At 40.5% G+C, this 26,645-nt stretch overlaps 1 protein-coding gene across 1 annotated transcript in view; it reads left to right on the top strand.

Moving 5' to 3' along the window:
• Window positions 1–26,645, top strand: part of galnt9 (polypeptide N-acetylgalactosaminyltransferase 9) — a 145,202-nt gene that overhangs the window by 5,565 nt on the left and 112,992 nt on the right. The window contains exon 2 of the mRNA XM_079687088.1: window positions 11,937–12,117. Coding sequence (XP_079543214.1) covers window positions 11,937–12,117 — 181 coding nt within the window. The remainder of the gene's footprint in view (window positions 1–11,936; window positions 12,118–26,645) is intronic.

Genomic DNA, 26,645 nt, shown 5'->3' with positions numbered 1-26,645 from the left:
TTGAGGAATCAGGATAATGGATTCAGCGGCTAACCTGACAATCAGCAGTGAGACAGACAATAATGGCAATCTGAGCCGGAGCGAGCGTTCCTCTTATTTACACGAAGGCCCCGAGTCGTGCGGTGATTACATTACTAAAATGTAATGATGACATCCGATGAAGGAGGGCCGGAGAGGCGAGGCAGGATAATTGATTATGGAAATGTGTTTTCACGGCCTCTCTGTTGTTTATCAAGCTTTTTCTGAGAATTTTGAGAAAAAATGTTTTACAACTGTTTCCGAATACAGATGCGTTAACTCTGAGGAGCACTAACTCTGAGGGGATGGCATTATAATTATTGCTTTTAATGACCTAACACAGGAAGGTGCTCATACAGTATGAATGTTTCTTGCCTCATTATATTCAGATTTATTTGTATTTATTCATTTATTTTTTGTTCTGTTGTCTGTTTCTGTTTTTTGTGGATTGCCCTTTGAAGTGTAGGTTTTGGAATCGTCTTGTGACTGTTGAGAATAGGAAATATGGAAATTCAGATTTGTACAAGGAACTTCTTAATTCAGCTGCAAGTAATGATTATTTTCATTGCTGATTAATCTGCCCATTATTTTCCGAGAGCACTCAATTAATCGCTAACTCTATAAAATGACCAAAAAAATACCCATTCCAGTCCATGGTTGGTGATGTTCGTAAATCTATTTCTCAGTCTAAAACCAAATATATTTACAATAGACGCGTTCACACCGGAGTACTTTTCCCACTTTAGTTCCGATATAGTTCAGAAATGTCGCATTCACACCAAAAAGAGCCGGAACTAAAATTAGTTCATGAGAACCTTTTTACCCCCTTTTCCGTCCCTGCTAGAGAGCAGGGGCTCTCATGCGGCTCTCTTGTGAGAAAAGAGCTATATTTCTGATTGGCTGGGCGGATTGCAAACCACGTCCCGTAAAACAAAAAAAAAGTTTTGTGAAGCCACCATTTTATTATCCTAGCATTAGCATTATTAGCATTAGCATTAGCTCAGCGCAGAAACGCAGAGAGACTAACTTATGGCAACACAAAAGAAAACATGGGAGCGGTGGAGATGAGGAGGTGTCGGCGTTCTGGCGATTTACTCGGAAGGCTTCAGTAGAAGCTGCTGGGAGTCGCAGCAGCTTCTACTGAAGCCAGTCCCTAACTCCGGGGACTTCCGGCCGGGGATTTTGGGCGGCAGTATACGCCGTGAAGTTGTTTGCGGCCTGCCAGTAAACTCAAAGCAGAAGAAGAAGAAGTGACGTCAGCGGCTTCATTTGCCTAATCCACCCTCAGGGATGTATTCCGGTGTGAACGCGATCTGTACTAGAGTTCTGATGAACTAAGTTCTCATGAACCTTTGTGGGAAAAGTACTGCGGTGTGAAAGCGCCTTATAGTATGAATATCAAATATGATATCTGAATATTTGAGAGGCTGAAAATGGCATTTTTAGAATTTTTTAGCTATTAATCAATCAATCGCAATAGTTGCCAGTTATTGTTTTTATCTGTTTATGTAATAATTGAATTAAGGACTTGATGCATGGGGCAGATTTGTTGGAAAGTAAGCAAATACATGCCAAACGTCGGATATTTGAGAGCCTGGAAACTGCATTTCAGACATTTTTTATGATAATTACTTTGACTATTAATCAATCAAAACGGTTGCTGATTGTCTTCCTGAGAATTGATTTGATCTCTTTGGCTCCATCAACAGGTCGTTGCATGTTTCAGAATTGCTAGAAAGTAAGCGAACGTGTGCGATACGTTTTTGGCATGTTCCACAAAGTCCACAAAACTCCCTTTCACTCGATGTGTTGTGCGGTGCAGGAGAACGTTTGGCTGATGCTGCAGAGATGTTATTCACACCTCATGCTGCAATATTTAAGCGAGGCACTTCTTGGAAAACCTCTGACAGCAGCCTTAAAATGTTGAAGTGGATTTCATAGACCAAACATTTGTGGCTTGACCTGCTCCCATCTCATGCACCTCACTTAAACTAAAACATACCTTACCATACCTTTACCTCTGGTGTGTATTTGTTTGTTTATTTATCTGTTTATTTATCTGTTTATGTAATTGTTGTTTTATGATTTAAAAAAAAAAAAAAAAAAAGTCAATACAAAATATATTTTTATGTTAATAATTTAGTTTTTGGGAGTATGGGTGGGATTAAATAAGTGTAAACTTCTTCCCACCACTTTTTTTTAAGTGTAATTAAGTCGATTATTTGTTTATACATAACTTAGAATCAGTAATATTTTTGTATATCAATTTGACACTGCTTCATTTTGTATTATTGTTGAACACATTCAAAATAAATCTAATCGAATCAAATAAAAATACTACTGGTTTATTTGATGAATTGAGGTGTTTTTATGAAATACTAAAAGAAAGGCAGTAGAGAACCCCCACTGACAGAATGCAGCTCAATGTTTGTTTGAAATCTCTCGTATACAAATAATACATTGTTGAGAGATAATTTTGGGGGTCTAGTGCTACAATTTCAAACTCACAGTTGTTACCTTCCTCACACGCTGTTGTTGAGTGCTCAGATAAATGCAGCACTTCTCCCAAGCTCTCAATATTTCATAGATTTGTTTTGGGCTTTGAAGGCTTCCAACCTCTCCAGATCCAGTTATTCTTCTTTCCCACTTCTTGAAGAGATCACGGCGTCCCCTCACCATTAATATTTAGGACTCCACTGCATCACTTTGGACGCGCATTAATCCACTCTTGCTCTTAAATCATTCATACAAAATGGGGTCATCCTTTGAATTTGAGACCATGCTTTAAAGGCCAAATCAGACACATTGTGAAGGTTGCTGGATAATTGATATCTGTGATGGGTTTCATGTATGGGGTCAGGGGGGTTTGGACAAATGGATTGACGCCTCGTGACGTGCATCAGGCTCTGGATGGGAGTGAGTGGAAGAAGCAGATGTGTTTCAGCTGATTTACGTGAGAACACGAAAGCTCTTAGCTGCTGTTTGGAGGGAAACATCTCACAAAATAAAAATTAAACTTAACAGAAAAAAACATTTAAAAGCTGTCGAGTCAAATTGTACAGCCCAGAGGTTTGAACTTACTAAATACGTTTACTCAATTACTGTATTTAAGTACAATTTTTTATGCTATTTTATACTTCTACTACACTTCATTTTCAAGTCAAATATTGTATTTTTTCTCCACTACATTGATTTGATAACACTATTTCATTTTCGGGTTCATATAATAAAGAAATATATAAAATAGACTATGATTTACGTTTAACTATTAAATTCCTCCATTGGACTCCTTTGTTTTATTCCTGAACATACTAACATACACCTGAACATCAGCAGGAGAGGACTCTTTAAAGTAGAGACACTACATACTGATATACACCTGAACATCAGCAGGAGAGGACTCTTTAAAGTAGAGACACTACACACTGATATACACCTGAACATCAGCAGGAGAGGACTCTTTAAAGTAGAGACACTACATACTGATATACACCTGAACATCAGCAGGAGAGGACTCTTTAAAGTAGAGACACTACATACTGATATACACCTGAACATCAGCAGGAGAGGACTCTTTAAAGTAGAGACACTACACACTGATATACACCTGAACATCAGCAGGAGTGGACTCTTTAAAGTAGAGACACTACATACTGACATACACCTGAACATCAGCAGGAGAGGACTCTTTAAAGTAGAGACACTACATACTGATATACACCTGAACATCAGCAGGAGAGGACTCTTTAAAGTAGAGACACTACATACTGATATACACCTGAACATCAGCAGGAGAGGACTCTTTAAAGTAGAGACACTACATACTGATATACACCTGAACATCAGCAGGAGAGGACTCTTTAAAGTAGAGACACTACATACTGATATACACCTGAACATCAGCAGGAGAGGACTCTTTAAAGTAGAGACACTACATACTGATATACACCTGAACATCAACAGGAGAGGACTCTTTAAAGTAGAGACACTACATACTGATATACACCTGAACATCAGCAGGAGAGGACTCTTTAAAGTAGAGACACTACATACTGATATACACCTGAACATCAGCAGGAGAGGACTCTTTAAAGTAGAGACACTACATACTGATATACACCTGAACATCAGCAGGAGAGGACTCTTTAAAGTAGAGATACTACATACTGATATACACCTGAACATCAGCAGGAGAGGACTCTTTAAAGTAGAGACACTACACACTGACATACACCTGAACATCAGCAGGAGAGGACTCTTTAAAGTAGAGACACTACATACTGATATACACCTGAACATCAGCAGGAGAGGACTCTTTAAAGTAGAGACACTACATACTGATATACACCTGAACATCAGCAGGAGAGGACTCTTTAAAGTAGAAACACTACATACTGATATGAACCTGAAGATGAATATTATGTCTCTCTAATAATAATGCTTGTTGCCCCATCTCTCCTCTTGTGGTTCCTGTCATGTACAATATCAATGTTTCCCTTTCTTTCCTTTCCAGATGGTTTCCTATATTATTTTGTCTCTCTTGCAATAACAAAATACTAACATTTAAATGCAGCCTTCTACCAACAGCTCTTTAAACGCGTGATGTTATTGGTATTGACTCTGTCCTGTCAGCACGGTTGTGGTGTGCTGTTGATGAGGAAAGAACATTTCTGAACCCTGCTGTTTTCTTATTGTCAGAGTTGACTGACATGATGTCGTACAATGCTGTCAACACGCCATTTACAGTGTTTACAGGACTTCACACTGCGCTGGTAACAGCAGGCTGTGATTATCATTTGTAGCTGAAAATCACACAATATAACACAACTATCTTGTCATATTAAATAATACTTTTTTGAGGAGCAATTCATCTGCTATCTGTTTTCCGTCCACAGCTACCGTATATCACAAAGGATATATTCATGTATCTATTAAAAATAATAACAACCCTTGACATAGAAATAGCTGTCATCTGCATATTTGAAAATAAACCTTATTTTCCTAAACTGTTCATTAAGAAAAAGAAAGAAGTGTGATGTACGGTGTGGGGCGGTCAGGCCGTTGTGTCCTTGGGAAAGACACTTTACCCGCATTTGCTCCTGTGGGTAATGTCCACAGTAATGACTCTTACATGTCTAATATGTGTAATGTGTATTTGTAAAGCACCTGTAAAAGCGCTCTAATAAAAAATGTAATCCATTATTATTATTATTATTATTATACAGTATGTGTCAGATTAAAGACTCTCTATTCAGCAAGCAGAAAAAATACATAACCTAAACCCTTCTTTCCCTTATTGACTGACATAATGTCATGCAATGCTGTCCACACGTCATTTACAGTGTTTACAGGACTTCACACTGCAGTGGTTTACTGCTCAATTCAGATATGTTTCTGGTTTTTGAAAATACACACATTATAAAACTACTATCTTGTCATATTAAATAACAATTTATGAAATTATCGGCTTTCTATTTTTCATCAGCTACTGTTTTGTATTCTTATAGCGATTAGAAGAAAGAAAGAAACGTTGACATAGAGATAGCTGTCATCTGCATATATGAAAACAATCCTTTATGATATTTTATTTGACTAAAGTGTTCATTCTTTGTGCAGTAAACCTTTTATCACAAATAAAATAAATACATGTAATCAGTTGTTAGATTAAAAACTTTCTTTTCGAAAAAATACCGAACCCGAACCCGTCTCTATGGCCCTGCTCGCCCCAAAACAAAAGCCTGTTGTCCGCTTTATTCATGCGTCTCTGCAGACTTGACTATTCTTTGAATATTTAGAAATCCCATGAAACGGTTGGATAATGTCAGATCATTGCTGAGCGAGCCAAGCTTCGGTGTGGCCTCCTCGGAAAGTGGAGCTGCGTCTGCTCTGCACCCGACAGATGGACACACAGACAGCACGTCAACATACCGATGAAGAGCTCAGCGCTCAGCGGCGTAATCACCATATTTGGATGGCCTCAAATCCTCGGGTGCTACTGAAGATTTGTAATTGGAGCTGAATTGCTGCAAACTGGATTCACCCGCGAGAGGGGTTTATCGTGCACCAACTGAGCCAATGTGGTGGCATTTTGACAACTTTGGTTGGGGTTCACGTCACGGAGTCGCCATCTGGCACCGCGTCCCACAACAACACGGAGACCCTCCAACAGTCTGGAGGGCCTCTGGGTCTCTGCATAAGGCTGGGAGGACAAGGCTGCCATGTTTGTTTGTAGGTAGCTGCAGCATTTTAAGAAGAAGAAGATCAAATGTAATAATCCCTTATTCCCATTCGTCTCTAAATATGGTCTAGTACTACAGTAGCTTCTCATGCCTTTTTTAACACCACACATCCTATCTTTAGGTTTACGTGTTTTTTAAACTTCGAGATTAAATACAGATTATTATTATGATTAACGCAATTACATTCTTTGATTGATTGACAGCAGAAGTTTGTTTTTCGGTCAGTACAGGGACTCGAACCAGACACCATCCAGTGACTGAGCCCAAGGACTTAACCCTCCACTTGTTTTAAAAAATAAATAGCTACAATAATTCAAAAAATACTATTTTCAGCTTCTCAAATATTCAGATGTCCTACTTTTTTCTGTTTTATATCATATTTGATATTCATACTAGTAAATATCTTACAGTATTTATTTTACCTTACAGCATTTGATAAATATATTCTGTCGTTCTATGTTCACAGTTTACTCATTCCTTGATTCACTTGCAGTCTTTGTTATTTCCCTTTCTTATGTATTTGTATGTCCTGACTCCTGAGTACCTTGTACGTGGCACTATGGGAGCAGCCTTGGACTTTCATTATTAAAAAAAAACTAGCCTGCAGCTATTGTGCACATGGCAATAAGACCTTTGAATCTTGAAACTCTTCCATCTACTTCCTGTGTCCGATTGAAGGAAATGCTATTATGACATGACAAGCCTGACGATCAAATCCACGTATTTGTCTGTAGCATTTCACATACAATAAATGCAAAGAAATCCTGCAGAAGCCATCTGAGAGTTTGTATTCAGCCTTTTCTACACAGTATCAGTGTTTAAGAGTTAGTCTTGAATAAAGATGACACATAAAAACATACGTTAACATCAATCACATTGAAAGAAAACATAAAAAAAGCTTTTTAGCACTTAAATTTAAACATTTTTGCAGAAGCCGTCCCATAACTGAGAGTTCGTAACGATAAGAGCAGCAAATCCATTCTGTTTAGCTTCAACTGCAAATATAAATAAATGGTTTGCAGGGTTGTGTTTTTATGTTTTAATAACGCCTGGCACGTTTTAAAGGTAGTTACATTGCTTTGATTCAGCTTGAATTAAACTTAAAGTTGACAGCTCAGCGGGAAATAAGCTTTAAGCACTTCAACATAAATGTAGAAATCCCACAGAAGCACTCCCATAAAAGAGGGTTCGTATTTGTAAAGTTACATTTGAATAAATCATATGCAGGGTTCAGCTTTCATGTAGCCGCTGACCTGTTTGAATAATGCCTGGTAGGTTATTTGAGGTATTTAAAAAGCTCTTCCAGGCTCTGATTCATCTTTTATGTCTTCTGTGTTTCTTCTTCTGAAATGTCATACAAAAATTGAATATTCGTATGTTTTTCAAAAGCAAAATGCTTCTTTTACAACAGCAACATTTACTCCCCAAAAAGGATTGCTCTCAAATAGAAGCTTTTTAATACCTCCTTGGAAGGAGGAGTTGGACCGTGTCTGTGGGCAGAGCGTCCAACACTGGGGATTAGAGTGTGTATGTTCACATGATCCTGTGAGGCACTTTGTATAAAAGCAGGCAGACAGTGGGCTGTTATGTTCGGGTCTGAAGACAAAGACAAAGACTAAAGACCCACGCTGCTCTCTGTGGCGCTCTGACAGACAGATACAAATGCAAAACATATGTAGCAGGGAGAGCACATATTCTCATGTTCAGGTGTATATCAGTATGTAGTGTCTCTACTTTAAAGAGTCCTCTCCTGCTGATGTTCAGGTGTATATCAGTATGTAGTGTCTCTACTTTAAAGAGTCCTCTCCTGCTGATGTTCAGGTGTATATCAGTATGTAGTGTCTCTACTTTAAAGAGTCCTCTCCTGCTGGTGTTCAGGTGTATATCAGTATGTAGTGTCTCTACTTTAAAGAGTCCTCTCCTGCTGATGTTCAGGTGTATATCAGTATGTAGTGTCTCTACTTTAAAGAGTCCTCTCCTGCTGATGTTCAGGTGTATATCAGTATGTAGTGTCTCTACTTTAAAGAGTCCTCTCCTGCTGATGTTCAGGTGTATATCAGTATGTAGTGTCTCTACTTTAAAGAGTCCTCTCCTGCTGATGTTCAGATGTATATCAGTATGTAGTGTCTCTACTTTAAAGAGTCCTCTCCTGCTGATGTTCTGGTGTATATCAGTATGTAGTGTCTCTACTTTAAAGAGTCCTCTCCTGCTGATGTTCAGATGTATATCAGTATGTAGTGTCTCTACTTTAAAGAGTCCTCTCCTGCTGATGTTCAGGTGTATATCAGTATGTAGTGTCTCTACTTTAAAGAGTCCTCTCCTGCTGATGTTCAGGTGTATATCAGTATGTAGTGTCTCTACTTTAAAGAGTCCTCTCCTGCTGATGTTCAGGTGTATATCAGTATGTAGTGTCTCTACTGGGACATGTCTCCATGCTTTAATGTTCAAAAAGCTCTTTATTTGTCTCATACTGTCTGTGCTGCAGCACCTCTTTTCACCCTCTGTCTGAAACCAGAGCCCAGTCTGCTCTGATTGGTTCGCTGGCCGGCTCTTTTGTGATTCGTCAACTGCTTAGCGATGTCCCGCCCCTTAGGACACAGGGATTAAGCATTAAATCTGATGCTGGATTTGTTGCGCCAAATTAAGACTGGTTCTAATCCACCATTAGCACTCAGATAGACAGTCTGGCCTCTCTTCAGGGTTCCTTGTGGGATAAAAGGACGTTCATGGCACCAGCCCTGCTTGAACGACCACTTCAAGGTTACAGTGCTTCCACGATGCTTTAATGAGCCACACAGAACCATCAGGGCTCACTAAACATCTGGTGGCTCCCTGTTGGACTTAAGGTCTCTGTAGGACTGCTTGGTTTGAATCCAAATGCTTATCATCCTTTCACATCAGAACGAAAACTAAACTTAGCTGGGAGAAACATAAACTGAGAAAATTAAAGCTTTATTTGATTTTCATAACTTTCCGTTTGACGATCTGCTAGTTTTTCGTGTTTTATTTTGAAATGTGGACACTCCCTGTCTTATGTCTGTTTGTACTTCCTGTCTCTTTGTTTTCCCGCCTGTTTGATTATGCTATAGGATCTTATCTTCCCTATCAATTGCCTTTTCCCAATATATATAGTTTAAACTATGGATAACATCTCCCAGTATTAGGTTTTAGAATTTCATGTCGAAGTGTCGTATGTATTTTTAACGACAGAGAGAGTTATAGAACTGAATGGACAGCTACAAAACATTTACACGATCTGCTGTAAATGACGTGTTGACAGCATTGTACGACATTATGTCAGTCAACACTGACAATGGGAAAACAGCAGGGTTCAGAAATGTATTTCAGTCACCAACAGCAGGCATAGTAGTGACAATATCACACTTTAAAAAGCCAGTGTTGGTACAAGACTGTATTTCAATTAGGAAAACCCCATAAAGCATAATAGGGACTCTGATTGTATTAAACATTGACTCATGGTGGTTCATTGTGGTTGATTTTTAATCATGCCGAAGAACAAGAATTCTGACTATACATTCATATAATGACATTTAATTTGATTGAATTGTGCATTTGTTTGTGCTGTCCTACGACCGCATCAACCTGACACTCTGCAGGTGAAATAGAAAGTGTGTCTGCAGCGTCTCCTCTGTGACCTCCTGCTGCAGATTCTCCTCCACTGCAGTTGCTCAGATGTGACAGTTTCAATATCTGAGATTTTCCAGAATATCTTTTTTACTTATTTAGGGTTGACAGCCAGGTCACGAGAATCAGTAAATCCAGCACATGAATGATGCAAACAGTATCAGTTTGTTCTACCATTGAACCACAGTTCAAACATATTTTAAGGGAGTACATGGCATACATTAAAAATACATCTTTCCCTAATCTCGCAGTCCACTAACGATGATCACTCAAAAAGTCCACTTTTTTTTTTAAACATCTTCAGTAAAATGCAGTCCAGTCCATTCAAAACGTGTAAAAAAACCAAACAAGGTATATTTAAACTTACCTTAATAGTTACCATCTCATAAAGTTTCACAAGACATCATGTGACTTTGGTTCTTGAAACTTGAAATTATGTTTTTTTAAGTACAGTTACATAAAAATGACTTTTCAGAGTCAAAAGTCCACATACTTCTTTCCTCCGCTGCTTATCTGTGCTCTATAACCTCCGTCTAGTCTCTCTTGCAGAGTTTGCCCTTGCGTTACTCCTCAGCTCTGTGTCCATGGGCAGATATTTCATTGACAGCAATATGAAGGTCTATGGATGACCGCTGGGTCTCCTAGCTGCCGAACACCAGTCTCCTCACACTGCTGGAGGAAGAGCCGCTTCTCTCACCTGTCTCTCCCTTTTCTGTGTGTCCGCCTCCACACACGGCCATGTTTACATGTGTTATTGTCTCGCTGTAGCTCATGCTTGCCTTGAACCAGCCCCTAAATATGCTGCAATAGAGAGAAGGATTTTGGACGATTGCAGGGGAATTTGTAGGAAACACACGTATGACATTTAGAGGTTATTCCAGCAGGATAATCTCAACACATTAACATCAGTTTATTATTTGAAGTAAGTAAAAACTTTGTTGGGCTATAAAGGAACAACAGCACGGTCACATGACTTCACGTCAACACGGCTAAGCTAAAGGCGGCTAATGTTGGGCTATAAAGGAACTACAGCACGGTCGGTCACATGACTTCACTTCACCACGGCTAAGCTAAAGGCGGCTAATGTTGGGCTATAAAGGAACTACAGCACGGTCACATGACTTCACTTCACTACCGCTAAGCTAAAGGAAGCTAATGTGGGCGTGATGATGTTTAGTCGTATCATTTAGACACTTGTTAGCAACCATTTTTGTGTGGTATCTTCTAAGTTTGTGTTAACCACAGACCTTATTTCAGGCACCTAACAATTAAAAAAAAAATCCTACTTCCTACGAGAAGAAGGAAACAGAAGCTTACTAAGTTTAAGGACTCGTTCCTGCACCACTGTAAAGGTTTTAACCGTCAGGAGACTGTCCCCTTTCACCTTCAATCTGTTAACACTCTTCTCCTACTTTTATTTTTTTATATCTGTGTTCACTCTCCTATAAATGCATGATAGTCACTGAGCATCCTTGGCAGCATCCGCCGATTGTTGTGTGTCTCTCACCTGGCAGGAAGCTAGTTTTGAAGGTTACTTCTGGATCATGAGTCATGATTGAGACACTTTTTGGTCGGCAACTGAAAGATTTTTGATATCCTCCTCGATCCATCTTTTTCATGTGCAGTCATAATTTCCTTTTTGTTTTGTTTGTCTGAATGAATCATCTTTTATAATCTATACACACAACAGCTATTGCTCTTCTGGGATCCCTCCTGTTGCTCTCTCCGAGGTTTCTTCCAGTTTCCCTGTGTCACGATCTGTCTGTGCTTTTCCCTTGTTTATTTTGTAATGTCACAATCTGTCTGTTTTTCTGTTTTATTTTGGAAAATGTGTTTTTCTTCTCTCCCCACCTGTCCTTGTGATTAAGTCTTGCAGTCAGTTAGTCTCAACCCTTGGCACTTTGTGAGTCATTCCTTGTGCACTGTGAGGGTCTAAGGACAGAGGGAGACACTATAAAGCCCCCTAGACAGATGAGTAATTTGCTCGGCTATAAAAATGCAATATGATTGATATTTGTGTCATTTTCATGGCAGGTTTGGCGAAGCCCATGGGTCTGGTTGAGGGTCCCGGAGGTCTCGGTCAGGGCGGGGCTGCTGCCACTCTAGGGGAGGACAGTCTCGATGTGGAGGGGAAATACGAGGAGTACGGATACAACGCTCAGCTCAGCGACCGCATCTCCCTGGACCGGAACATCCCCGACTACAGGCCCAAGAAGTAAGTCTCCTCTGTCTCTGTTTGGGAATCATTTGCTTAGGTATTCAAACTCTGACACGGTTCATCGTTTTCTCCTCTCACTGTCTCTTTTCCCATGGCATAGGTCTACGCCCTTGGGTATTGCTGCTATCTCTCTTAAGGAGGGGCAGCTTGGGGGCATTGTTGATGCCAGCTTATGACCGAGCTTAAGCTGCCATTAGATGTTTGTGTTCAGGGACATCTGGATGCCCTTCTTTTCTGTTCCCTGCCGCACATTCTTTTCTATGGACGACAGCTCTAGTTAGATTCAGGGTCCATATTTGTTTAGTCTCGCTGATGAGGAATGTTGATTATTACACTCTGAACTAGTTAAAACCTCGAACTACAGAAGAGTTCTTCAGAATTTCTTTAGCATCCTCTGTATCACCTCGTGCCTCAGCACATGTCTTGTGAATTATCCGGCCGAAGCTCTAAATAAACCATTATTTGTTTGCCATCCTGTCTCTTGAGTCCTGTCTCCATTGCTTCAGAAGTTTCCATCCGAGTCTCGTACTTTCTCCTTCCTGCTGTACAGCCTTGGCTGTTTCCCCCCGGCAGCGCTGTGTAATGTCAGAGAGACTTGTAACTGGAAGGTTTGCCGGTTTCATCCCTGCTGAGGTTGATGGACTCTATTTTTGTGAAGGCACAAAGTGTACAGCAGGACGCTTTCTACTTCTTGTTCTTCTTCCTTTTTCTTCTCTTATTCTTGTTATTGCTCTTCTTCTTCTTCTTCTCCTTCTTCTTTTTGTCCTCCTTATGTTGTTTCTCTCTATTTTGGTGAATCCCCAGGAAATATACCGTACTAAAAGAGAGCTGCAGTGCAGGGCTTGTCAGAAATAATAATGTGTGAAGGTAAATTGTGGTGTTGAGGATTATTGAAATGTACACAAACATCCAGCCGGCTGAGTCCAGGTCAAAAGTGCATGGCACACTCATGCTGTTTTTATGCTTTCACTAAGTAAGGACATCTGAAAAACGTATTTTTCTACAGTTCACCAGCTGGGTTTGGTTCCCATTAGGATACATATGAGCAAATCTGATATCTTCTTTCTGAATAGTGTTATAATTGCATCCAACTCAGCTTCTTACTTTAGGTTTAATTCAAGGTGCTTCCTAATGCTTTCATTTTTATTCAAGACCATTAAAACACCTTTGCTAATGGGATTTATGGAATGTCCCATGGATTAAAAAAACTGCCTCTCATTTGTTTCCAGAAAGAATGCAAATGTCACCCTTGCAAATGTAATGGCTTCCAGCAGGGGACATTCCTACACCTGATGGTTTATGACGTTCATTTTGTGCTGGCCTCCCCTAGTTTCCCAGTGGTACATTTGCGCAAACTCAAAATGACACGAGTCACAGCGCAGATTTAATTTGTTTTGTGCTAAAAACACAATTAAAACAACCTCACTTCTGTCATGTTTGTCATTTCTTTCACAATGGTCCCATTAATGTTAACACGTAACGTCAGCGTTTTTTCCACGCTGATGCACCGTGGAGAAATTGTTTATGATACCCTGCAGAGTTGATTTAGCAGCGTATGCTCCAGCGTCCCTGATGACATGATCATATTTATACAATATAATAAATATTCAACGCTGCCAACTTTTCCTCCACTTCCCAGACATTTCTCATCCTCTGTGCCTCCTCATTAGGGAGATTCAAAGGAATGCTACGACCTGCATCTAGTGGGTCAGATAGCAAGCTAATCTGTTGGCATGTTCTGCAAAGGCTGACAATACAAGAGAAAGGAAGGTTTTATTTTTATTACAAAGGCATTGGACTTTACCAACTTCAATATCTGATATGTTTCCATTTGGACATTTTTAATGAAGCTGGGTGACTTACAAACACTTTAAAGCAGTGCCTCCCAAAGTGTGGTCCGCGGACCACTGGTGGTCCGTGAGTATATTGGTAAAATGTCAAATTTGAAATAAATAAATGAATTTAAGTTTTCCGCACTCTCGCGGGAATATCTCTGCAATGGAGCGAGCTTAAGTTTCACTTTCAATTGCATGATATAGCCCAGCGCAACACCTTCATCACACATGTTGCCTCTTGTTTTTACCATTTTAAGGCGATTTGTAATCTGTTCTAGAAAAACGATGTGATTTTAGATATGTGTGGAGTTAGGTGGTCCGCGAGTGTTTTTTTATTGGTTAAGTGGTCCTTGGTATGAAAAAGTTTGAGAAACACTGCTTTAAAGCATTGGACGGGGGAATACTGTGATAAATACAACTAAAACACCCTTGGCGTTAAGAAGTAATTGCAGGTGTATTTTTGGACCTCACATCCCAGAGATCCAAACAGTGCCTTTCCTGGGAATAGCGCAACAGACACCTATCATAATACTGTAACAAACAGGATCATAGGACCAATTACCATTGTGCTACCTCATTTGGCGAGAGATGCTAACCTAACACGTATAAATATTTTAAAAGAATTATGCTCGAAGAAGAAGGAAAGACATCAGGTTGATTATAGCGCTATCAGGAATGTGTCCTTAAACCTAGAAATTAGTTCGCATTATATTTCATCTGGTTACTTTGTTTGAAAGTCAATGGTTTTTTGATAGAGCTTTTGGGTAGATAATACGGTCTGTAGTTTTTGATTTTTTCACATTACGTTTTTACGACATAAAATACGTCAGTAAATACCTTATTATTGAAAAACAGCGGTTGCTAACAAGTGTCTTAATGAAACCACTAAACATCATCAAAACGCTAGCCTCCTTTAGCTTAGCTGTGTTGATGCAAAGTCATGTGACCGTGCTGTAGTTCCTTTATAGTCTAACGTTAGCTCTTGAGGGATGTATGTTGATTTACACTTCAGAAATCATAAAAGTGGGCTCTTGCTGAAAATAACTGTTAAATAAGTATCATTAACGTCTTATTTCCTGCAATATTCCAAAATCCAATGGTTAAATCCGTTTGTGATTTGTCTTTTGGGACTAACTTCGGGGTCGGACTGCAAAAAAACGTAATCTCAGCACCACTCTTTCACGTTTTTTCCAAAGGTTTTTCCCACTTTGAAACCCTCGTATGGTGAAAGTAGAGGAGCTAACGAAGCTACTAAAAAATTAGCCTTTACTACGTGGGTGTTTCTCAATCTCGAGCATGCTTGCTTGGTAGCACATGTCTTCTGAGCGTCTTGTTTCAGAAACGAGGCAAGAATACTTCCTAGCTTCGGAGTGGAACAGGCTAGCAAGTGTGCCGGTGTGCTTCAGATTTTCCGCCACAGATTTAGGGAAATTGGTCCGCGCGCAAAGCATTGTGGGGATTTTAAAACCGCGGAGTCTACACATGTGCAGCCTCGAAATGTCTCCAAACGAAGTACGCCGGGCTCGGTAGAATTCCAAGTATGCTGGACATTGGAACAGTCCTTCGGCGGCACTCGATGACATAGTATGCTTGAAATAGTGGCTCTGGAGCAGCTTTACTCGAGATTGAGAAACACCCCGTGACTTTGCTTACACATCGTACCCAGAATCTTACTTCCTGTTAGATACTTTTCATGTTCTTCTTCGTCCTCTTAGTCTTCCCTCCTCTCTTCTGTCAGTCAGTTTAGCCACAGGGCAGCTCGAGGCTTCCACTGTGGGGAGTCATAGAAAAGTAAATGACTTCAGACACGCCTTTTTCCTACTTGAAAGGACACGGGGAAAGAGGATTAGAGAAAAGCTATGTTATAATGTTGGAATAAAAGGATCATGAATTTCTTTATTTTTCATGAAAAGAGACCCAGTGGACACCCTGAAAGCCACCATAATGGTTCTTTTGAATGCATTTAGAAACTACGGCTGTGATACAGTGAGTGCTGCAGGAGATGGATTGGAGAGTGGGAGTATGGGGGTGGGGGGGGGGGATGTAATCAGGGCTGCCAGTGGCGTTCATATCACACAGTGTCAAAGAACAATGGCGACAGGCAGACACGCTGAGAGAAAAACTGACGGCCAGGAGAGGTTTCTGAGGGCTTTAGCGGGGATAACAATTCATTTCATCCGCGCTGCTTTGTTCCCAGCTCTTTTCACGGCCAGAAAAATTAGACACGAGTGGAACGGGGAGGAGGAGGGGGGCGAGTAAAAAGGAGCTCGCTAATTAATAAAGTCAGCTGAGAGCGCCTCTGGAATGGAGGGGTTTGAGGAAATTCCTCTTTTTAATCAACTCGTGTTTAGCAAGAAATGGTAGGAAAGACAAAAGGGAAGTGAGAGCTTGGGGGTTCGCCGAAGAGATTGTTTCCTCCGTTAAATGGAGCTGTGTGTTTGTGTATTGATTTAGTGCTAATTTCACAGGTTGTGGCTACATTCTGCATGCTTGTCACTTCTTGATCTGTGTCCCCGCGTCCAGGCAGTACGCCAGCATGTGTTTCTGAAAAAAATGTTGTACCCATACACACAGGCACGTAGTCACCGCACAAAACCTTTTGTGTCAAACGAGGTAAAGCTTCAGCCCATGACAGATATCCAATAGAAACATTTTGTGATAAAGACCTTCATTTGTTGTGAGGCTCTATGGAAATCAATACAATACAATGTGCAATCATAGTTGTCTTCGCTTTTCTGGTAAGGCCACTGAGGCAGCACTCTATTAAAAAGAAACATCAAAGCAATGCAACTGAAAGAAAATGGATGTATGTACAACCAGAACAATGTTGTTAGCTGCTTTGTTCTGGGTTAGGTCTTAAGTTCATGATTAGTCCGGTTTAAAGGAGCTCTATTATGTACTTTGGGTTTTTCCCTTTCCTGTAGTGTGTTATTTATGTAAATGGTCTGCATAGGCTTACATCTCAAAGTTACCTCCAGAGGGAGTTCTCTCACACACAGGCCGTTTCTCAATCTCGAGGAAACTGGCTTCCAAGCCAATATTTCAAGGATACTACGTCATCGAGTGCCGCCGAAGGACTATTCCAATCTCCAGCATACTTGGAATTCCACCGAGGCCGCATCCTTGGTTTGGGGGTAATTTTCGAGGCTGCACATGGGTAGACGCCGCGTCCTTAAAATCCCCACAATGCTTGGCGCACGGACCGATTTCCCCAAATCTGTGGCGGAAAATGTAAGGCGGGGCCTCTCATATGACGCACACCTGCACACTTGCTAGCCTGTTCCACTCTTCGTTTTCCGAATGCCAGGAAGGATTCTTGCCTAGCTTCTGAAGCAAGTGACTCGGAAGACATGTGCTCTCAAGCAAGCATCCTTGCGATATAGAAACGGCCACACTGTTGATGCAAATGTTCGTAGTGGCCAACGATGGTACCACATCTTCCCTGTCGGTCTGTGACATCATTTGGGCCCAGAAACACCTTTTCCCGTTGACTTACATTGTGAAAGAGACTTCTGTAAATCAGAGGGTACTTCTTTGTTTTATTTATATTCAACTGCCCAGTATGAACACTTTTCAAAGCGTCTAAAAGTTGTAAGATACGCTAGAAGCCAAATCCAGAGTTATTTTACCTCTGACTGACTTGTGATCAGCCGTGACGCTGCAGATTGGAGGCGGGGCTTAAGCAGGTGCGCACTCTCTATTGGTCGAGATACCATCATTTGGCTCTCGAGAGGCAGGACATTTCGCCGTCCCGCCTCTAACGCTGTAATCCGTTCTCTTTATAGATCCATGCATGAAACACTTCCATTGAACTCCTTTGTTAACTTCCGCAACATAATGACATCACTATGTAACAGCTGCGCTTCTCGTGGCTAGCGCTCCAACACATTGTACGTGAGGCTAAGGGGCGGGACATCTCTAAGCGGTTGACCAATCACAACAGAGCCGGCCAGCTAACCAATCAGAGCAGGCTGGGCACTGGTTCGATCATTAAATCCAATTAAATCCAATCCACTTTATTTCTATAGCACATTTAAAAACAACAGAGTTGAACAAAGTGCTGTACATCAACAACTGTATAAAAACATAGCATAAATACATAAAACACAGACAGGACATGAAACAAATGTAAAACACAGGACACTGAAACCAGATCAGAAGCCACAGACTAAGAAACTCTCCTACATGACGTAAAAACAATACAAAACACTAGTAAGATACAAACCCAAATGTAAAAGCACAAGTGTCACCTGGTCTGTAAATGCAAGGGAAAAGAAGTGGGTTTTTAAAGGAGATTTAAAAACAGGCCGAGTTGGGGCAAGTCTAACCTGGAGGGGCAATTCGTTCCATACTTTTGGAGCTGCAACAGCAAAGGCTCTGTCTCCTCGCTGCTCTAACCTTGATTTTGGGACGACCAGAAGGAGTCTGTCGGCAGACCTCAGCGACCGTGTGGGTGTGTATGGTTTTAAAAGATTTGCCAGGTACGGTGGGGGGGCTAAACCGTTTAGGGCCTCGTATGCGAACACTAACATTTTAAATTGGATTTTAAAACTGACTGGTAGCCAGTGTAACGAGGCGAGTACAGGCGTAATATGTTCACGCCTGCCTGTCCTTGGAAGGAGGCGTGCCAAAGTATTCTGGACCAGCTGTAGGCGAGACAGCGAAGCCTTGGTTACTCCAATATACAGAGCGTTGCAGTAATCCAGTTTAGTGGATATAAAACAATGTATTACTTTCTCAATGTCATTAAAAGAAAGGAAAGGCTTGACCTTTGCTCAAAGTCTTAGCTGAAAGAAGCTGGATTTGACCACAGTATTGATCTGTTTGTCTAGTTTAAAATCACGATCAATCCGTACACCCAGGTTTGTGACAATGGGTTTCACATATGGGACAAGAGAATCCAGCACAGGCGGGGCATTCGGGCCAACACTGGGTCCAAATATTATGACCTCTTTCTTTTTTTCATTGAATTTTAACAGGTTTAAGGCCATCCAGGCTCTGATGTCCTGCAGACAGTCAGACAGGCGTTGCTGAGGGTTTAAAGCATTAAAGCATGGAGACATGTCACAGTAGAGACACTACATACAAATATGAACCTGAGCATTGTAGGGCCCCTTGAAACTGTTCTCTGCCTTATGCAGTAGGAACGCCTGCTACATATTTCTGTAATTATGTCCTGCGGGCAAAAGGTGACTGCAGCACTGCAGAAGTGAGGCTAAATGCAGGAAACAGTCACCTCCTGCCTAATGGACTTTTAATTGAACAGGAGTCATTGAGCAGAGGACTTTGATGACAAGAGGAAAGCAAAGTCCAGCGAACGATCCTCTCTCCTTTCTGTATGTCTGCTGCAAAACCAATTCATAATAATTACAATAGTCCAATCAAAAACCTGTAATCCCTTTTCATCGCCCGTCTGCCTGTCTTTCTCTCCTCTGCCCTTCACTTCAACATTCTTAACTGAGATACCCAGGGACTTAAGTAGGCTCTTTGTGACTCTGAGCCCGCCATTCGCTGTCCTTGGGAGGCTTAACGTACGATAACATCTCATCGGGCTGTGGAGAGACAAACAACAAAAGGCAGGCGAGCGGGTAAGATTACTGATGCCCCGGAAAACAAACAAAAATATGTTAAATGCACCTTGTGTCACAAATAAATAGAAAAATGCAATTCAAGGAATAAAACCTGCTTTTCACCCTGCGGTCCTCCGAAGGGGATTCATATTCAATTACCCATAATCGCGCCTGCATCTCTATTGTCGAAGATTTGATTTGTTTTTTTGTCAAAACAGTTAAACCGAAGACTATATTGAAGCCTGAGGAGCCTTGGTCTTATGATAACCAGAGATGGGGAGCTAAAGAAACAGCTTACCTCATCTCCCTCAGCGTCTGATATTGCAGAATGGGATCGTAAAGGTCTCCGTGTTGCAGGAGCTCCAGCTGCAAATTGTTGCTTTTTTCCCAGTGCTAGAGTTTATCTCCTGGATAGGGGGGAGGTTGGAGAAATGACAAAGCAAACAATTATCTTTCTGAGAGGAGAGCTCGTGGATTGGAAAGTTGCTTTTGGTGTAGCTGGCACAGCGAGGGTTAGGGGAGGTTAATGTGAAATCTCACAGCGAATAAGAGCCGGCGGGGAAAAAGTTGGAAGGAACGGCAGGGGGGAGCATACTGCTGAGGAGGAGGAGGAGGAGGAGTGATTGGAATACATCTTAATCTAGCGCTCTGTTTCTGTCAGAGCTTGCTCCGGGTCACATGATGAGCGCTGGCCAGTGAGATCAGTTCATTACAAACAGATGAGTCGATTGCTCATCCTGTTACGACTCTACAAGGCCCACCCACCCTCCCCCCCTGGCCCCCGCTGCCGCTGCAGACAGGTACAAATGTAAGGCTGAGCGATGCCCTAAATTGGTTCCAGTAACTAGGGCAATGGATGTACATTATCGCTTTACGATCTGGACACTGAAGCCTCGCAGCACATCTCAACTAGAAACGATGAGTCCGCCGCGCCCCCTCTGACATCTACAAGATATGACTCTGGTCATATTCATTAGACGTATAGCCGCTCCGCGGGTCGTATAACTGAACAGGAGAGCAATACATTACTTTGTTTTGCACAGCTGTCGGAAGGACTGCCAAAAAATAAAAAATCCCCCCTTAAACCCACTGCCAGATTTGTCATTGTATTTATAGACCTGGCAACGCTGATTGAGAGAGGAAGCTGTGAGAGGGAACAAAGGGGTGGCAGAGGGAAAGCATAAATGCACGAAGAATGACTGAAATGATACAGTGGTGATACGGCAACTTTGTTTGAAAGTCAATGGTTTTTTGAATGAGTTTTTGGGGAGATAATAAGGTCTCTAGTTGTAGATATTTTCACATTATGTTTTTATGACATAAAATACGTCAGTAAATACTTTGATGGTACATTTTAAAACAGCGGTTGCAAACAAGTGTCTAAATGAGAAGACTAAACATCATCACACCGATAACGCTAGCCTCCTTTAGCTTAGCGGTGTTGATGCGAAGTCATATGATTGTGCTGTAGTTCCTTAAAGCCCCTCTCACACTGTCCCGAAATGTACACCCAATGGACACACGAATATTGAATTGTGAATTTCGCACGAAGATGGCCCCGAACCACACACGAAGGAAACATTTACATTACATTTAAGACATACAACTGCAACGAAAGGAACAAAAACAATTATGTTAAAGTATTATGATACTGTACTGATATTTTCAGACTTTGTTCTTTACTTTCTACGTCTTTATATGTAGAAGATATTAAGATTTCTCCGTCATGTTGTTTCCATAGCAACAACAAGTTCCTGTCAACTCGCCTTCAAAATAATATATTATATCCTTTTCAGTTTCACAGAACACAAATTGGGTTATTTACATAATATGTTTACATGATTTTATTGTGCAATAAAACAACCCGATGGACACACGATAAAGGAAATGTTCGAATCCAGCTCTGATCGTAAGAAACATCGGGCCATTCGTGAAGGCATCTTAAGCCATCGTATGACCGCCGGTGGAGTTTCTCAGGCTCCGGCAGCAACTTCGTGAGCGGTGGCAAAATCTTTGGCATGCCAAAAAATTGCCAAAGGATCTTGCGAAGGTTCATTTTCGTGTTGAATTCGTGTGTCAATTTTTCCCTTCGTAAGGCCATCGTGAGGGCATCTTGTTATCATCGGTGCCATCGGCATTCGCCCCGATCAGAGTGAGCTTCAGAAATCACAATTGCTGAACAAAACGTTTCAATAAGTATCATTCACGTCTTGTTTTCTGCAATATTCAGGAATCAGATGATAAAATTCCTTCGATTTCTATTTTGGGACTAACTTTGGGGTCTTTGTCATTGTAGGCCTATGTATAGACCTGGCAACGCTGATTGAGAGAGCCAATAGAGGAGAGGGAACAAAGCAGTGGCAAAGGGAAAGCATAAATGCACAAGGAATGACTGAAATGATACAGTGAGAGGGGGGTTATCAATCAAAACAATTGTGCATTTACTCTTAGAGCGCCAGAGCAAGGCTTAAGGTATAGATAGATGCACGCAGCTCCATCATAAACACTCTCTGTGGCTTAGCTTTCCTTTTTATTACCTCTGCTGTCAAATGCATGTGGGCTGCGGTAATGGAAGTGATTGATAACAGTGCATGAAATTAAGCTTTCCCAGTCCAGAGCGGTGGGACTATAGGCAGTAGATTTTCATTTCCATGCTTGAATCAATGCCAATATTAAGTTAAGGATTTATGGAAGAAGTTAAATGCAAGAGTGCTTCCCAGCTACCTGCATTGTATTGCAACATCCATACAATCAATAATGTTGTGTCAATATCTGAGCTGTAGTTTTGCACAAAGCAGAGATTCAGCCAGATAAGTTATTCAAAGTAAAAATGACATTAGGTGGAAGTTCAAACAATTACATCACAGATAAAATCTTGCACAATATCAGTCAGATGTGTTGATAGCTAACTGTTTGCTAACAAGTAGCTAACTAATTAAATGAGGGATAATGTGTCTGCTCCGAAAACACATTATCTCGCTTAGTTACATACTAAATAAACCAACAACTTGATTCATAATATTGATTTAAAAATGGTCGTATTGCTTCTGCTAAGAAAAAATAGTCAGTTCAACTGCGTACTAACAGCTGAACTGAAACATAACTTAAAATGACGGCAGCACTGATCGAGGTTTTCTGTAACTGTCGAGGTTTGTTCACATTTTATTTTCCACTAAACCGTCTTTACACACTGCCTGACACCATAATGTGTTCCCATTAGTGTTTACTTCCTTTCTGTCTTCTTCTTCTGTTCCCTTTAGTGTTTACTTCCTGTCTGTCTTCTTCTGCTGTTCCCTGTTAGTGTTTACTTCCTGTCTGTCTTCTTCTGCTGTTCCCTTTAGTGTTTACTTCCTGTCTGTCTTCTTCTTCTGTTCCTGTTAGTGTTTACTTCCTGTCTGTCTTCTTCTGCTGTTCCCTGTTAGTGTTTACGTCCTGTCTGTCTTCTTCTGCTGTTCCCTTTAGTGTTTACTTCCTGTCTGTCTTCTTCTGCTGTTCGCTGTTAGTGTTTACTTCCTTTCTGTCTTCTTCTGCTGTTCCCGTTCGTGTTTACTTCCTGTCTGTCTTCTTCTGCTGTTCCCTTTAGTGTTTACTTCCTGTCTGTCTTCTTCTGCTGTTCCCTGTTAGTGTTTACTTCTCGAGAAAACTAATCTTTGTTGTCCACTGTTGACATTAAATTGACCAGGCTTTCTGCGTATTGATATGACAAAACATTGTTTCTTAATCCTCCTTAGCAACGTTCTGTTAGTGAGAATTAACAACCTCTAGAATGTCCAAATTGACCAATCAGAATCAACTATTCAACTTCGCTGTGGAATAACAAAAATACGTCGGAAATAATTGAAACATCTTGTCTGGTTTAAACTTGGCCGATGGTAGTTTTGTTGAGAAAAAAACACTCTGTCATCAACAATGAAGTAAAGTGCAGCAGCATACAAAGTTTAAATTGTGAGATGATTATTACAGTTTTTCTCAATTGCTAAACCCACTATTTAGAATCAAAATTCATTTCTTCAAAACAAGAACATAGCCATCTAAACAGAAACACACTTGTCATAACTCTGAATATCTTTTGCAAAATGCACTTACATGACCAAAACTGAAAATACTGGTCACAAAAAAGAATAAGTCGATCGAAACAGAACAAATTGTCCTCTAATGAGACAAATGTGTTTTCATAACTGAAACTCCGGTCACCATAACAACACATTCTACCATAACAATATACATTCCTTGCAAAGTGCTCTAAGGCACTCAAAACAAAAAATACCCCTTCCAAAACCAGATACCTTCTCCAAAAACAAACATTTGTCAGCTCATGAGAAGACTATTTGAACAGTCATTACTAAGTGGCACACTAAATACTGACTACAATCATCAATACACAAACCTCAAGCTATCGATATTGGAAACTGAACGGAAAACTGACAAGTTGGGAGAAACAAACTTACATATAGGAAAAACTGTGTGTTACTGTAACTATGTCATTGTTTTTATGTCTCATTTTCAGTAGAGCACCGTAACAGAAACAAAAGATGAATAGCAATACACTGGAAAAAAATAACATGGGTAAATGATGTAAATCAGCAGTAAAGCAGAGAATGAGATCTATATAGCTTTACTGATCTGCTCTTTGCCGTCTGTCTGGCCACATAGCCTCATCTACGTCACAGCGTATGTCTTCCCTTGCAAGGCAGCGTGGGAAATATCTCCTTGCGTGTCGACACCACCCTTGACAAACATCTTACTGAAGTGAGGGAGGTCTTTTATAGGATTCTCACTAATTACAATTACTATAGGAAATTCATTGATGTCAGCTGTGAGCAATTCATTTACATGGAAGTGAAGTACTCAATTCACCCCAATACAAAAAAAAACATTTCTCAATGTGCAAAAAGGAAAAGACCACAATTACTGACTGTAAAAATGTTGTATCAGCTATAGCTAATCCTCCCCATATGAACATCTCAAAGAGCTATGCAAGTCATATCAACACTATTATAGCTTTACCGGCACCATTACAGTAAAAAACATATTTTAACTACAGTCATGCAAATTCTATCTTGTAAATGTTTTCAATGTAACATCATTACTGTAAGGTATACAGTACATTCCATGGAGTTACCTTTTTCAATGGGGTGATTGACTGATAACAAGTGTTAATATTTTGCACATCAAGTGTCAATTAGTGTAGCTATGGTCTAAGTTTATGAGGAAGTGTTATCCACTGTGAGAAGATTTTTTTTTGTTTTGTAGACATGAGTTACACAAAAGATTTTTGATCTTTGTGTAGAGAATTGTAACTTCAGTTAGAGAATTGTGTGATCTGTTTTGCAAAACACTGCTTAGCATCTGCATTTTGTGTGATATCAATGATAAATGGTATACTGTTGTAGAGAAATGGTTTTCTGTTTCGATGGCTGTGCTGTTGGTTTGATGAAAGGAATTTTGATTCTAAATAGTGGGTTTAGCGATTGAGAAAAACTGTAAAAGCAGCCTGCTCAAAATGCAAGGGATTAATTTAGAATACAAGTTGATGTGAGGCAATGTGTGGTAAAGCCCAGAAGGAAGGAAGTCACAGTCTTTTATGGTGATATGCAAATAGTTTACTATATGATTTCACAAGTAAATATGACACCATCTGTTGTGTCATCTCACATTATTACTTGATCTTCTCTTGCCAATTCTCATTGTGTAAAGGTGAGAACACACACACACACACACACACACACACACACACACACACACACACACACACACACACACACACACACACACACACACACACACACACACACACACACACACACACACACACACAGGGTCAGGCCACGGGGGAACCACCACACAGCAGATGGATCCCAGCGTGGTGCTAAAGTTACATCATTCTCTGTGTGTGTGTGTGTGTGTGTGTGTGTGTGTGTGTGTGTGTGTGTGTGTGTGTGTGTGTGTGTGTGTGTGTGTGTGTGTGTGTGTGTGTGTGTGTGTGTGTGTGTGTGTGTGTGTGTGTGTGTGTGTGTGTGTGTGTGTGTGTGTGTGTGTGTGTGTGTCACCGGGGCACCAGTCGGGCTCAAATGGCACACAGCAAGGGTGGAAGAGCAGCAAACGTGCTGTTTTTGAACAAAGAGAAACTTTTTTTTTTTTTTTTTTAAAGCTAACAGGATTTAGACTTTGATTCCTGTGATGGAAATTCTTTTTTGAGCATTGACTAGAAAAGCTGGGGACCGATCTGGTGACTGACAAACTGAACGTTTATTTGAAAGTTAATAATGGCCAAGGACAAAGAAAAGATGAACAATACAGGAGAACAGAAGTGAGCAGAAGCATTGTATGTCACCGTCAATCCTCAAGCACAAACATTCTCTGTCCTTTCTCATCCTAAACAAAAGAAAGAAATACGCTTCTTTATCTAAAGATGAGTTGTTTCAATGACTCCTCAGATCTAAGTCACAACCATATCACTTTTTGAAATGGATGCTTTTGACTTAAACTTTTTCAATCGTATTATTTGTTTTAAAAACTCCATCTGAAAAATTCTTTCAAAAACACATTTGAACAAGCAAAGGAAAACACTTTCAGAAAGGTGTAATTGCATGCATTGACATTAATTGAATTAATTATCTACTCTGACTTGAAATTAATTCATGGTATTTATTTTTGCATTTCCAAGTGCTCAAATTGCTTTACTTTACATTATATTACATATATGAGACAAGTACCATACTGTTGACAATACCCACAGGAGCTATTTGGGGGGGAACAACATGCTGAGCGGGGGTCATTACACTGACTAAAATTGCATATGCTGAAGACCATTGAAATACCTTCTGACCCCCCACTTTTTAATACAAAGTGATGTCCTTGGTCAAAACTATTTTAGAAGCAAGACTTTGTATCATCACCTCCTCTGAATTGATACCTCCCTTACCTCACAAACCAGAGAACACTATGCCAGTCTTAACACTTCTGCATGTCTGTGTTATGTGACTCATTTAGTTTGAGTATGACCTGACACAAGGAGAGATATGTGACGTAAGACCTATTTAAATTATTCCCTATAGATCAGGGCTTCTCAAACTCCGGACCAAAAAATATATATATTCTGATGTAAATTAAAGTGTAC

The sequence above is a fragment of the Notothenia rossii genome, assembly GCF_949606895.1.
Source record: "Notothenia rossii genome assembly, chromosome: 6".
Classification (NCBI taxonomy): Eukaryota; Metazoa; Chordata; class Actinopteri; order Perciformes; family Nototheniidae; genus Notothenia; species Notothenia rossii.
Note: the sequence above shows the minus strand (reverse complement) of the source record. Positions and strands in the feature narration are given on the sequence as shown.